This window comes from Pleurotus ostreatus (assembly GCF_014466165.1).
Source record: "Pleurotus ostreatus strain PC9 chromosome Unknown scaffold_5, whole genome shotgun sequence".
Taxonomy (NCBI): domain Eukaryota; kingdom Fungi; phylum Basidiomycota; class Agaricomycetes; order Agaricales; family Pleurotaceae; genus Pleurotus; species Pleurotus ostreatus.
In genome coordinates, this window is record NW_023503160.1 from 863,233 (window position 1) to 876,872 (window position 13,640).

A 13,640-nucleotide genomic window follows, 5' to 3' on the forward strand; every position below is an offset into this window, starting at 1 on the left:
GGCTAGGGTATCCCCACGTTTATATCTCAGTCAACCAGTAGACGATCATTGTTATACTGAAATTCGCTTCGCTTGAGAAACACCCCGGCTGTGCCGTGTATGCTTGGAGGGTGGCATCGCGAGAATGTCGCACAGCCTAAATCTTTCGGCGTGATATACGAGATATCGGCTTCGCGCGGAGTTTAGGTGGGAAGGAGAAGGACACGGGTATGGGAATGAGGAGGAATGGGCGTGGCCCAGTCTTGGCATTGATTTCAAGAAGTCAAGATATCTACAATGTGTCGAAGAGATATTCCGGGTGTTTCAGACGTGAACGTTGTATGCAGGCTGTTCAGATATGCTTTACATCGAGATGGTCGACGACCGAGGACATACGGTTTAAGGCGCTAAGACGGCGAGCTTACTTCCTACTTGCGACGCTTTCAAGGATTACATTATGAACATTTTAAGCCGAATATCGAACAAGTTTGCATCTCGATATAATCACGGACATATGAATTATTGGATTATTTCTATGGCATCGCGAAGCCATTGTGTACACAAAGAGCTACAAGCTATCTACTCATGGGTCGGGAACAAAAACACAACGGAGGACAACAGTTTACAGGGGATCTATGCATGTGCGAGGATGGAAGAAGTGGAGCCGTGTACAAATGTCTGTTGGTTACAACGCGTCCGGGGAAATATCGCCTAGCGTGTTCTGATCCCATCCGCTGACGGCACTGAAGGTTGACTTCGTCTCTGAGACATCGCCCCCATACTCAGACTCGATGGTTTCCTACATCAGAATACATCAGCAACCTATGAATAACACGGCGCAAAGCGGAGACGTACATCGAAGTAGTGGTGAGCAACACCGCGAGGCGCTGACGAGAGATATCAGTTATGAGACTCTTGGCAAGAATAGACAGCTTACTCCTGGGTGTCTTCGGAAGCCGACAGCTTACACCGCTTTGCAAGATGTGATATGCAACCAAACCAGACCTGGATCGTCCATTTTAGCCAAGCCGAATAATAAAGATAGACGGAGAAAGTTCACCATCCCGTCTGATGAGAGGCTCCCAAGCCCTTGCCGGTGTCAGCATGGAAGAACTATGGCATCATGTGTCTCAGGAAATGCTGTAGAGACGAAGTGGGGAGTATTTTTACCTCATAGAACCATACATAGTCACGGAAGTGTGGATCGCTGTTCAACTTGTCGTTACCACCATTAGTCGCTCTCCTACCTTGAGGGTCTCGCCCGAAGATATGAATTATACGGTGCTGGATCTCTTCAGCAACTTCGACGAGATTCATATAGTCGCCACTGCCAGTTGGACATTCGACCTATGGGGAAAAATCGTGAGCACAGAGAGCACCGTTCTATTGAATTTACTGACCTGAAGCTCGTCGCCGTAGTACTGATAGAACCTTTGTAAACTTTCTATCAAGATAAAGTTGGTAGCAAGCCCTGAGACGGTGTCCGTCAATCCGATATGTTTTACGATATGCGTAGCGACACTTACAGATCGGTCCACGCCAGTTAGAGTTGCCGCCAAACATTCCTGAAAGGGAATCACCGGGCCAATACCCAACTTCGTATCGCTGCCCGTGAACATCCATGCCCCAGGGATGCTCCTTATGCTTCTTCGATAAGCTGGGATGACGTTTAGCATATACGAGCGTGTGGGTAGTCATCACACTTACGATCGAATACCATGTTCACTGAGGAATTCATCTTCATCAAGCATTTTCTCCAAGATTTTGACCAATCTCTCTTTATCTGCTAGTGCCAGTAGCCTTCGTTCGCCCCTACCTCCAGCTAAGATGATGTCCGTATTCAGATAGGCTTTCTGTCAGTATCATCCTGCACGAACCTTTCATATTAGCCATATTCCGACCGGCCACCTCTGGACGGTTATCGATGAACCATTCCATCCGTTTCTTGAACCCTGGGAAGCGGTTTAGAGTCGAAGGCTCCAACACCAGAGTACCATATAGCGGGATCAGTCCAACGAGACTCCTCACTGGCAACTGCATCGAGTTCCCGGGCCCGAACTCGATGGCATCGTAGTACATGCCATCTTGTTCGTTCCAAAGGCTGATTTCGTCATCACCGGATTTGTAAGTCATAGCGTCTGCGATGAAAATGAAATGCTGGAAAGATAGCCTTTTCAGTTTGCCGTGAGCAGCGAGAATGATAAAAATTACCTCGAAGAATTTGGATGCAATATCTTCGTAGACGGGGTTATGCTTTGCGAGTTCCAGAGCCATACTCAACCTGGAGCGCCAGTTAAGCAACGGCCATCTATTGTCACAATCAAAGGAGAAAACTCGTACATATTCAAGCAGTAGAACGCCATCCATGAGGTGCCGTCAGCTTGTCGGAGGAAGCCTCCAGTCGGAAGAGGCTCAGAGCGATTGAAGACACCAATATTGTCGAGTCCGAGGAAACCTCCTTCGAAGACGTTGTTACCGCCTTGGTCCTTGCGGTTGACCCACCTTCGAGGAATCAGTTGGTGGCCTGCGATGCGTGAAATGAAACTCACCAAGTAAAGTTCAATAGCAGCTTCTGGAAGACACGCTCAAGGAAAGCAAGATCCTCCTTGCCTGTCAGCTTTCGCTCAATTTTGAAGACACGGAATGTCGCCCTAGACAATTGTTTCAATATCAATTGAACTCGACGCCTCAGAAAGGCATGGACTCACCATGCGTGCACGGGAGGATTGACGTCAGAGAAGTTCCACTCATATGCAGGGATTTGCCCATCAGGCTTCATGTACCATTCGCGGGTAAGCAGATCAAGCTGCTTCTTCGCGAAGGCAGGGTCGACCACGGCAAGCGGGATGCAGTGGAACGCGGTGTCCCAGGCGGCGAAGAAAGGGTACTCCCACCTGATTAAACACCGTCAGAAAGGAGCCTACACCAACGACACGGACTCACTTGTCTGGCATAGACAGAATATCGGCAATGTAAAGATGTTTCCACTCCTGGATATATGTGAGCTTAATATGTGCGTGGTAACTGACGCTGGACTCACTCTGTTCCTCACATACTTGCGCTCTGGAGGAGGGGGAGGCTGGGCTGGGTCGCCTTCAATCCACTCTTTCTGGATGAACGTGTAGTACTGTTTCGTCCATAACATTCCGCCGAGGGCTTGCCTCATGATTTGCTTCAAGTCATCAGTAATCGTTCCAAAGACCAACGAGTTATAGAATTCATCTGCTTCTTGGCGGCGCTCTTCGATAGCGTCATCGAAAAGGCCTTCGTCCTCGATACTGGGATCCCTCTTCGGCGATGAAGGCGTCAACTTCAATCGCACGACAGCACATCCGCCGTTCCCGGGCACGTCGCGGAAAACATAATGAGCCGCCGACTTCGTTCCTACTTTAGCTGGGTTCACGAAGTTGGAGGAGAGTGGGAAAGGTGTGCAGGGGCCTTCTTCTACAGCATCGGGCGGTTCTGCGCCAAAGGTCGACGCCGTCCTCGAACGGATCTTGTGGGTAAAGAAACTTTCTTCCTGAGAGTCCGATGTCGGTGGACGATGGGAAGGAATGATATGGTCATGGAAGCCATCTTTCACATATAAGGTATCGTTATGGCCTCCATACAATCTGCTATAGTTGGTATTATTCTCGGTGAAAATGAGATCAGGTTCGACCGCGTCGATATCAGGGTCGATTTCGCAGTTGTCGTTTGGGCCAACAGGGGGAGGTGAGGGAAGGCAGTAAAGGTGGGTCTTCCCCATTTCGGGATGTTTGACATTAATTGCGCTGACATCGTTTCTGACGGAGGCCGAGAGTAAGGGCATGAGAGGCTTTGTATGCTTCCACGACCAGGTGTTAGGGAACCACAGTTGAGGGATAACATGCAAAGTGGCGGGGTCCGGGCCACGATTGTAGGAGGTAATCCGTATATATATGCTATCTGGATCGTCTTCATCTTTGGCGTATTCCACGAAAACATCCCAGTATCGGTCGTCATCGAAGGCATCCGTGTCCATGATCTCGTATTCAGGTACGTCGCGTCCGCGAGATTGGCTTTCCGTTACTAGTTGTTCGTAAGGGTACCGACGTTGAGGGTACTTGTAGAGGAATTTCATGTATGAATGCGTGGGTGTCGAATCTAGGTAGTAATACAGCTCCTTGACGTCTTCGCCGTGGTTCCCTTGATGTCCAGTTACGCCAAACATACGCTCTTTGAGGATAGGATCCTCGCCATTCCATAACGACAGGGCGAAGCACAATCGCTGGTGGTTGTCGGATATGCCTGCGATGCCATCTTCACCCCATCTATATGCACGCGATCGGGCATGTTCATGCGGGAAATGGCTCCATGCATCGCCATTGTCCGAGTAATCTTCGCGCACGGTTGCCTACAGAGGGTGAGCGCATAGACGCATATATGAAGGCGCCATAACTTACCCATTGCCTATCACTAAGGTAGGGCCCCCACCTCTTCCAGTGGCGATCTTTTTCTTCGTCTTGTTGAAGACGATGCCTCTCTGTACCTTTATACTCTTGGCCAAGCTGACGCGCCAGTCGCTCCCTGTAAGGTTGGTAGTCCTCCGGTCGATCGTTGATGGCCTTCGGCGACGAGTCTGATTTGTACATTTTAGGCGGTGCCGTAGGAAATGGCACACTGCTGCTCGATTCCTGCTTTCCAGGAATATTGATAGTAAGGCCAGGGGGTTGCCCTTGATTATCATTATCAGTTGGTTCTTGGGAGGGCCCTCCTCGAAATAACTTCTCCTGCATAGCCTTGAGTGCATCAGAAGCCATGGTGATCTAGGATGAGTTTCCTTGCACACAGAAGTGGTGCGAGGTGATGGTGGTGGTACGGGATGAAGCTGGTCGTCACTTGCAGATTGCAGTCCGGCCAGTCCGGCGACCCAACGATGTCATCTATTAGACGCGCGTGGCGCGGTCCTACCACCAGCACGTGACCGTCTTGACCTTCGACGAAGTTCTGTCTATCACCAACTCTATCATATCCCAAGTTAGGAAGTCGACGTTGGCATCGAGGCCTTGCACCAATGGTTGCTCTACGGGCGAGCGCCAACGAAGTACAGATAGAAGAATCCCGAGGTGAACTAAGATAAACGGGCGCTTTAAAGAAAGTCAGTGACAAGGGTAAATGCGTGGGATACATAGATAGTTTTGGAGCATATAGATGGTAGAGCAAGGAGCCAAACCAAATGCTGATGAGAGAAGGAAAAGCGCGGGAGTGCATAATTTCCTATGGTTATCTTTTCAGAGCGCGCCCCTAACACAACCCTAGCCCCTAGCATAAACACCCAAATAAGGACATGATCGGTTTTAGCTTTCTTTCTAGTAAACCACACCTCCGTCACCTACGCGCTCCGTAAATTATCGCCTACTGTATACCGCGAATGGATCCGTTTGCCTTTGTCGAAACAGATTTTCCTTGATTTCCCCAGCGGGCCGCTTCGTCGCCGTCGGCTATTGATAAACTCGATATTCTAGTGAGACGAGCTATTTTTATCGCAACTTCCCCCACAACCCGTCAAGAGAGTATTGGTAGCGAATCCCCAGGCCACACATTGTACAACCAGGTGACCGAAGATGGGGCTCGGGAAGCTTGCAAGCTTGTGCCGGGCCCCACTCGCTCTCATCCTAATTTTGACCAGCGAAATTATAGCACTCGCGCCGTTTGAACATGGGTCATACAAGGTCATACAGCGTCGTCGGTTCAATACATTATCAGAAATGTGTAAAAGAGAGGTGGTAAGCTTGCTCTAATCCTGGAGTTCATTAATGTGCTCAACGGTTGGGTATGTAGCCAAGCGAATCTCCGAAAATGCTACTCAAAAGTCCCATCAGGCTATCGTGTGCGGTAAATCGGGAGAACCTTCGTTGTCTTTGACAACAGGTAGTACTCCCCGGGCCGCTACTGAACTTCATTCAGTACTCCTACCGCTCCGTCAGTGGAGACTTTAAAAGCCTGCAACGAACGACGACGAAACGCCAGCAATTAGCTTGATCTTCTGCCAAGTATACCATGCTTAGCCTCCTCGTCTTGCTACCCTTCGTTCAGTCGGCGCTCTCCGCGTGCACTGGAACCATCTCGTCTCTCGATGACATCGCCGCCGCCGTGAAATGCACCACAGTCAATATCAACAGCTTCACCGTGCCCGCTGGTCAAGGCTTTGAAATCGACCTCCTCGATGGAACGACCGTTAACCTAAGTCAGTCGCCGTCGCTCTTCAACACCTCTGCTTGCACCCCTCGCTGACTTTTGCTTTTTCAGACGGCGACATCAAGTTCGGCAACAAGACCTGGGCAGGACCTCTGTTCACCGTCAGGTTTGTCACTCAGTTTCATTTTGCGAGCACTACTAACCACTCAACAGTGGAAAATCGATTACCTGTGCGCTCCAAGGTCCCCAGTATTTTTAGTGAATTATTAATGACTTTCTCCTTTTAGTCAATGGCAACGGCCACACTCTCGACGGCGGAGGACCTTTCTACTGGGTAGGGATGAGTTTCAGCGCATGAAGTAAAACAGTAAAGCTGAACACCTATTTAGGACGGCCTTGGTGGCAATGGCGGTGTCACAAAGCCTGCGCCTATGATCAAGTACGTCTCAATGTTGATATTATCCTACAACCGACTCATTTATCATTTTACAGGATTCGCATCTCGGGCACGTACAGGGTCAGTAACACTGCGAGATTCTGCGAGGTGGGGGCTTAGACATAGTTATTCTATTATCTACAGGACGTCAAGGTACTCAACTCGCCTGCCCGCACCTACTCCGTGTCAAACCCTGCAGCTTTGGTCATGACCGGATTGACAATCGACAATTGTACGCATCCCTGGCCAAGAGTTCGTTCACTTCCAGTATTCTGACTTTTGTACCTCTTCTAGCTTTGGGCGATCTACCAAACTCGAACAGTGCTGGAAAAGCTGCCGGTAAGGACCCGATAACACTTCAGGCCCGGTGTTGTTATCTTGACAATTGAATTCTCAAAGGTCACAATACTGACGGATTCGACGCCAGCACCACCGACCTGACCATCCAAAACAGGTAATATTTTCATCGACGCTCGCAACTATTAGATCTTGTGCTCAACTCTATTATTATTCTAAAGCGTGATCCACAACCAGGTATGTCAAAAACTACTCCTTTTAGTCGCTAGCTTACCGTTCCTCTACAGGATGATTGCCTGGCAATCAACCGCGGCTCCAACATCGTCTTCCAAGGCAACACATGCATTGGAGGACACGGCATCTCTGTCGTAAGGATGCCGCTTATCGCAGCTTCCTAGACCAGCTCCTCACTTTGCTTTGTCCGATAGGGCTCGATTGACTCGGGTGTCACCGTCAACGGTATTGTAATTACAGGCAACACAATCATCGACAAGTAAGCCGCTTGATTCCCAACATCTACTAGTGCCCTCGGAAGTTAGACTGACATGTCCCTTACAGCGATCAAGCCCTCCGCATCAAGACAAAGTCAGCTGCTACAGGAAGTACCGTTACCAACATCACCTATTCCGTGAGCGCATTCGATATGATTATCCATATACAAAGCATCTAACCAACAACGTGTCCAGGGCAATACAGCCACAGGGATCAAGCGATTCGGTGTCATAATCGATCAAGTCCGTCTCCTCCGAATCGCCTCCCCATTTGTCCTTGTCAAGCTCACTGCTATTTCCTGTTTCTTGTTTTTTAGAGTTACCCAGACACCCTCGGGACACCCGGCACCGGTGTGAAGCTTTCTGTCAGTTCCCTTTGTACTCTCCATACGTACACCAATTCGCCGACGATGCTGACTATTGTTGTTGTCTTCTTTTTCTAGGGTGTTAACTTCGTATCTCCCAAAACAACCATTTCCGTTGTCAGCGGTGCCCAAAAGGTCGCTGTTAACTGCGGGTCGGGATCATGCACCGGTGAGCTCTACTCCCTTCGAGGTCGATTGCATCCTCTAACAAAAGCATTGCTATATGCAGGGAGCTGGAACTGGGCCAACCTCGCCGTCTCAGGAGGCAAAGCTGGTTCGATTGTCAACTTCAGCGGCATTACGGGCTTCTCGCAGTAATTTGTACGACCCGAAAAATGTTTTCCCCCTTTGTAATAAATGATGCAATTCTATGATGCATGCAGTCTCAGATTCCAGCTTTTATTTTGTTTTGAGATAAATTGATTGAGCTCTAAGAGAATGATACATATGAACAACCAAATTTCCTTAAAGTGGACCGCGTCGTCCCTGGTGGACACCCCGAAGTGAAATATGGAAGAAGCACAAATGTTATGTAGATAACGAAAGTAGGAAAGAGTGAATATAAAGAGATTAGGTCCTCCAATAACCAAATACACGGCCGTCAAAAGCAACGGGCCAAGCAAGTAACAGAGTATGCTTAAGGATAGTGATTGTGATGGTAAAAATAATCCAGATGCGAACGAAGGAACGTGCAGTAAATCCCGGTGAGTGCGATGATGATGATGTGGTGAAGGAGAGTTATGATGGTGCTGGGGAGAAGGAATGGGATATGTTTTTGGGTGCGACAATGAATGAATGCAATGTGATAAATAGGGAGAAAGCCGAACAGAAGACAGAAGGAAGCGGACAAAGACGAATATATGCATGATTATTGGACGAAGAGAGTCACTTGGCCGCCAGGACGATATTGCTCGAAGGCCATCTGGACGTCTTCTGTTGAGCCAAGGGAGACCATATCGCCATCTTCGTCCTTGTATTTGACCCGTAGAGGCCCATCATCTCGTCGAGGCCCGCATAATCGGATCTTTCGCCCCACTTTCTCCACGAGCTCATCGTATTCTGTATGCCTTGACACCTGTATCACGAAGATATCCTCATTGAAGTGGACCTTTATCTTCACAGGGGGCATGCGCATGCCGACTCTATCAATCGAAGAATCTGTTGAACCGTATGGCGTGATTGGGGAAGAACTGTTAGGCGAGTACTCCGAGCTATCGCCTGTTGATTCGCTTGATCCGCTTCCACGCTTACCAGTCGTCGTGACGGTAGGTCGCGGATCCCATTGTGTCGGAAGCGGTGGAGGTACGGATTGCGGGATGTAAGCGCTGGGTTGGCTTGCACTACGTGATCGGTTGATTGGTGGAGGAGGCAATCCATTGGGAATTGGATCATGTGGATTCCTGAGACGCGTCGAACTAAATTGACTCCGTAATGGAGGTCTTGTCCTACTGGCGTTACTTGAAACACCGTTGCTGAGGTTCGACTCTGATGCATAACTAGCGACGCTTGATGATGATTGAAGTCGCGGTGGGATGGGCCGCAGTGACGCCGAGGCCGGATGCCATTGCCCCATATTGGGGCCATTTGAATCTTCTGTCTGCGGCCGTGATCGATCGAAGCCGGACATGCCATTGCGTTCCGGAGGCATGCTCATGGCGTTCTCCCTACGCGTGCCAAGAGGTGTTCCACGTCCTGACGAAGCGTAGTTGTTTACAGGAGGATAATCCTCATACTCGTCCTCATCGGGTTCGAACTCAAAGCCCTCGTGTGGAGGATAGCCTTGAGGACCGCCGGGGTAAGGGGTTGTTTGACCACTGGCGTATCCGTTGAGTTGTTGCATCTCGTCGCCGTAAGGACTCAAACGTCGCAGACGACCATTGGCAGGATGGGCGGGGAGGGCGGAATTGGGATAGCTGCTGAGCTGTGAACCAGTTGATGGGGTGGTGACGTGATGCGAGAAGGAAGCTGATGGTTGTCGGCTTTGGGCGGGGTTTGTGCTGTTGCTGGTGTAACTGTGATGGTTGGTAGCAATTCTAGAAAGTCCACGTTCGGAGGCGCGCCGTTGAGCGGCCTCCCGTATGAGGCGATTTATCGTGGACTCCCATTGCTTCATCTGATCCTCTCTTCGACAACGTAGAGTAAAGTACTCAAGGTCGTCATCGCCTCGCCACCATACGGCAAGGGGATATTGAGGGGGAATAGAGGAAGCTGGCAGAAGACAAATATTTAGCTCATTTACGTTATGGAAAAATTGAGTGAGAAGACTCACAAACGGAGTTGCGGGGGTTAGTTGGGACGGCTTTGGTAACATTGTTGAGGAAGATTCGGCCTTTGAGGAGGAGAGGCGTGTTTTTCCGTTGAGGCTGGCCGGGCAATCCTGCCATAGACGAACCAGGCGTGCCCGGTTGCTTCTTCAGAATAGAGTTATTCTTGGAGACCTTCTTGGCGCTATTTGGCGGAGGGGCTTGAGCCTCTTTGCAGCAAAGGATAATCTTCTCGAAGAGGAAGACATGATATTCGCGATCGACTTCAGATTTCGTCACAACGAAGATGTCGTCCAAGAGAAGTTCGCCGAAGTTATTAAGATGGTGCCCTTTCCAATCTCCAACTCGCTCTTGCAAGCTTCGCACCGTCTGCTCATTATCTGCTCGCCGTTGCGCTTCGTTGATCTTATCGGTGATACGTTTCGCAGCAACTGAGCCTTCCTTGAGCTCTTCATAATGTGGGTAATCGTCAGGGCTAGCTGCCTTGATGAGCGACTAAAGTAGCAATATAGATGATCAATCTGGATAATCATATGTGCGCGAGTAAAACGTACATCAAGGAGCAATGGATATTTGCATATCCTCTGGACCGGCTTGATTAGGAATGCGGCAAGTTCTCCCTTGACGTTGATCAAGTGGTTGAGGGCCTAATGTCCAAATTGGGTAAGTTGAACTATTCGGGAGGCGCCGCGTGCCATGCGTTGCTAAGTGAAATAAAGTTGCACTCACAGATAGTGTATCCTCATTCGCCATCATAAGCTCGGACGCCGAGTTGTAGTTGGCACAATATGGTTCATAAACGATAAACTCCTCTTCCTATTGTTCCGTAAAGATCGTCAGCGCGCGCCATAAGAAAGAATGAAGGGGTGAGGAATGGAAGAAAACGAATCAAAGTCCACAATGCAGTGGCTAGATTTGGAACATGGGAAAGGAAAAGAAACTCACGCAATCCAAAAACGCTTGTCCCCAGCGCTGATCCGGCCAGGGTAGTTCAGCCATACCCTCTAAACGAATGAGGAATTTCCGCTGGAAGTTGAGTAACTTATTGAGGTTGGGGAAAAGGAGATAGATGGTATCCAAATCCATGAAATTGCCTTGAGCGAGCGCAGTAGAATATTTCTATGGCAATAAATGAGTATATAATCGAGAGCTGGGCTAGATGAGGCCTACCTGCATGACTTCAAGGTCTTGAACATACTTGCGTTCTGTCTCAACAATTTCTCGGATGATATGGTTGCGGTCTTTTTCTCGCGCGTTGGGTGCAACCACGGGTGCGGCGTCGGACGTCAGAGAGTCAGTAGATGATTGTGAAGTGATGTAAGGCGGGGAAGGCGGGGTAGCTTCGAAGGCGTCAAGTGGTAGGTGGTCAACCAAGGCTATGACAGTATCTACAGCCTACGATCATTGCAAATGAAGGAAGCAATTGTCGGTCTTGAGTCATGGAAATGGATGGTTGTAACGCACCTTGACCAATCCATCCGTGGATTCCCTGGTCCGAAGGTCTGATATCGTGAACTCTTCACATCCTTCCCACCCTGCCAACTGCATCCCTTTAATCCGCATGATGAACCAAGCGACGAATCGCTTGTTCGCCTTCTCTGAATTATCCCAATTCTCGAAGTGATGCTCTGGCACCGGGTCGTGGTTTTCGAAGGTGACTTTGTTGTAGAGGAAGCATAGTGTGATACCGAGGGAGAGCACGTCCCATACTTGGGCCACGGGGTCGGTCGACCGCCTCGAATCCGATGAAGCAGCTATGGTGAAGAAGGGAGAGAATCCCTCAATGCGCATGAGGTTGTTCCGGAGCGCTGAGCATTTCTGGTAGAGGGAGACTGTTTGGGAGGCGGATTTATTGAGGAGGGTGTTGTTGGCGACGGGGGTGTCAATTTGAAGGCCTGTAGTGGAAGCTATGGATTTTTTGCGGCCTGCGACTGAAGCCATAGTTCAAAAGTGGGGACGTAGAGTCCTGGGTCACTGGGGAGGAGGAGGAGATGGTGGTGGAATGGTCGTTGAAGTAGCGGTATAACAACTGAGTAGGGTGGGAAGACCTATCAGAGATAATAATTCAACCTCCGGCAAACAAACACCCACAAACACATAAACCAAGAGAAATTGCCCTGCGCTCTTTCCCACGCAGTATTCTTTTATCCTTAAACAAAAATCCCATTGTCGTGAGCCAGCGCGTGTGCTCATTTCGGCGTTCGCTGCTTTGCCCCATTATTGGCCTCTTGAGCCCCTTGAGCCCGCCATTCCAACATAGCGGCATTGTCTAGATTATAGTCACATTGAATCTTGAATCTGGAGTAGTGCGGCACCTGACACATCAGTGCATCAAACCTCGTCTCCAGTGCTCTTGATTCACCTCAGATGCCCCATCTCGTTCCCCCGGCCTTGCCAATGATTCTCCATAAATACACCAGGCGCACAGTTCTGAATCTCAATACCCGCCACCAGTAGTGATTCGGATGCCGGCACACCCGTGCAAATATATACCCTTGTCTACCGATGCACATACTGGTCTTCTGGCGCGCACGGCATCCTTCTTGCCCACCTTCTCTTCTCCCAGATCCCACAATTTCTCCCACTCAAGCTCCCGAGAATCCCCAGGCAGTTATGGGCGTGTGTCCAAAAGAAGACAATCCATATATCGATCATCTATTGATCAACCTTGATCAAGCCATAGAGTTGAGCAGAAAGGCGCCATCGGAAAGGGCAAAGCTGGTCAATATACCCCGGATCAATGTACCATCGGCCTAGTCCTAGTCAGTGGTCATGCGTTTAACTATGGTGGCGGAGAAATCATCAACGATATCCAAAAATGTTTCCTCTTGATGGCATTTCTACATTCGTTGACATCCCACTTGAAATCATTGGGCTGGGTCGCAACGCTCATCACTTTCGCGGAGATGAGTTGGGGGGTGCTTTTGGGAGGCTGTTTCATAGGGGTCCATGATATGCTTCTGCTAAGCCCTTGTAAGGTACAATGGTCCGATGATACATCGCATGGAATATACGAACGATCGGGAGAAGCGTAATATCATAATGCAGGGTTTACCGCTCGACGAGTTCGTATCCATACAGCTTACAGTAAATATATGAGTCAATTGGCTCGACTGCATAGCTCGTGCTACTCCCCTATCTGGGGGAATAATTACTTTGCAAGGCTGTGTGGGATCAGTGAGTGAGCATTGCTGTTGAGCAAATGATAAGCTGATATTCGCTGGACGTCTATCCTAAACCAAGCAAGTCTCTGTCAAGATTTGATGGAGCAACGTTTCTGAACATATGGGCCGAATAACTAGTCCACATGGATCACGATTCGACGCATCGCGTACCGACTCCGAGCTTCGAAAGCAGCTAGGGGATACGTCCATCTCTAAGAACGTTTGACGGTGAGAATAAACATGAGGCTCTCCGGATGTGGGGCAGGAGACAAGCGGGACAGAGAATGAATACTGATGGCCGTCAAACGTGGTGATGCTGTGAACGAGATACCCATTCTGTGGAGTTGGGTGGACGTCGCACGAAACCTCATGCATCACGAAGGTACCTCTGTAAGTCAGAGTCTACATTTGAAACCCGACGTAAACGCGCACGCAGCAGGCCTAGACAATCCGCCCGAGGAACGGTCAGAACATTATTAGACCTC

At 49.5% G+C, this 13,640-nt stretch overlaps 3 protein-coding genes across 3 annotated transcripts; 1 reads left to right on the plus strand and 2 right to left on the minus strand.

Annotated features, from left to right (window-relative positions):
- Positions 1–664: 664 nt before the first annotated feature.
- On the minus strand, positions 665–4,760 carry PC9H_007267 (uncharacterized protein; the record flags this gene model as incomplete). Its single annotated transcript, XM_036776800.1, has 16 exons — positions 665–778; positions 835–866; positions 917–984; positions 1,040–1,092; positions 1,150–1,326; positions 1,380–1,450; positions 1,506–1,636; positions 1,687–1,801; positions 1,857–2,136; positions 2,191–2,260; positions 2,320–2,481; positions 2,529–2,630; positions 2,688–2,873; positions 2,923–2,969; positions 3,020–4,354; positions 4,404–4,760. 16 exons carry the CDS (start codon positions 4,758–4,760, stop codon positions 665–667), a joined length of 3,300 nt encoding a protein of 1,099 aa, XP_036630420.1.
- Positions 4,761–6,000: 1,240 nt separating this feature from the next.
- PC9H_007268 (uncharacterized protein) lies at positions 6,001–8,045 on the plus strand (the record flags this gene model as incomplete). The annotated part of the gene is made up of 17 exons (XM_036776801.1): positions 6,001–6,187; positions 6,250–6,304; positions 6,352–6,368; positions 6,426–6,472; positions 6,528–6,577; positions 6,631–6,655; positions 6,719–6,806; positions 6,869–6,913; positions 6,974–7,028; positions 7,093–7,108; positions 7,159–7,239; positions 7,300–7,364; positions 7,430–7,499; positions 7,558–7,605; positions 7,680–7,727; positions 7,806–7,896; positions 7,957–8,045. 17 exons carry the CDS (start codon positions 6,001–6,003, stop codon positions 8,043–8,045), a joined length of 1,077 nt encoding a protein of 358 aa, XP_036630421.1.
- A 550-nt stretch (positions 8,046–8,595) lies between these two features.
- PC9H_007269 (uncharacterized protein) lies at positions 8,596–11,932 on the minus strand (the record flags this gene model as incomplete). The annotated part of the gene is made up of 7 exons (XM_036776802.1): positions 8,596–9,935; positions 9,997–10,486; positions 10,546–10,638; positions 10,721–10,807; positions 10,937–11,110; positions 11,162–11,386; positions 11,456–11,932. 7 exons carry the CDS (start codon positions 11,930–11,932, stop codon positions 8,596–8,598), a joined length of 2,886 nt encoding a protein of 961 aa, XP_036630422.1.
- Positions 11,933–13,640: the final 1,708 nt, after the last annotated feature.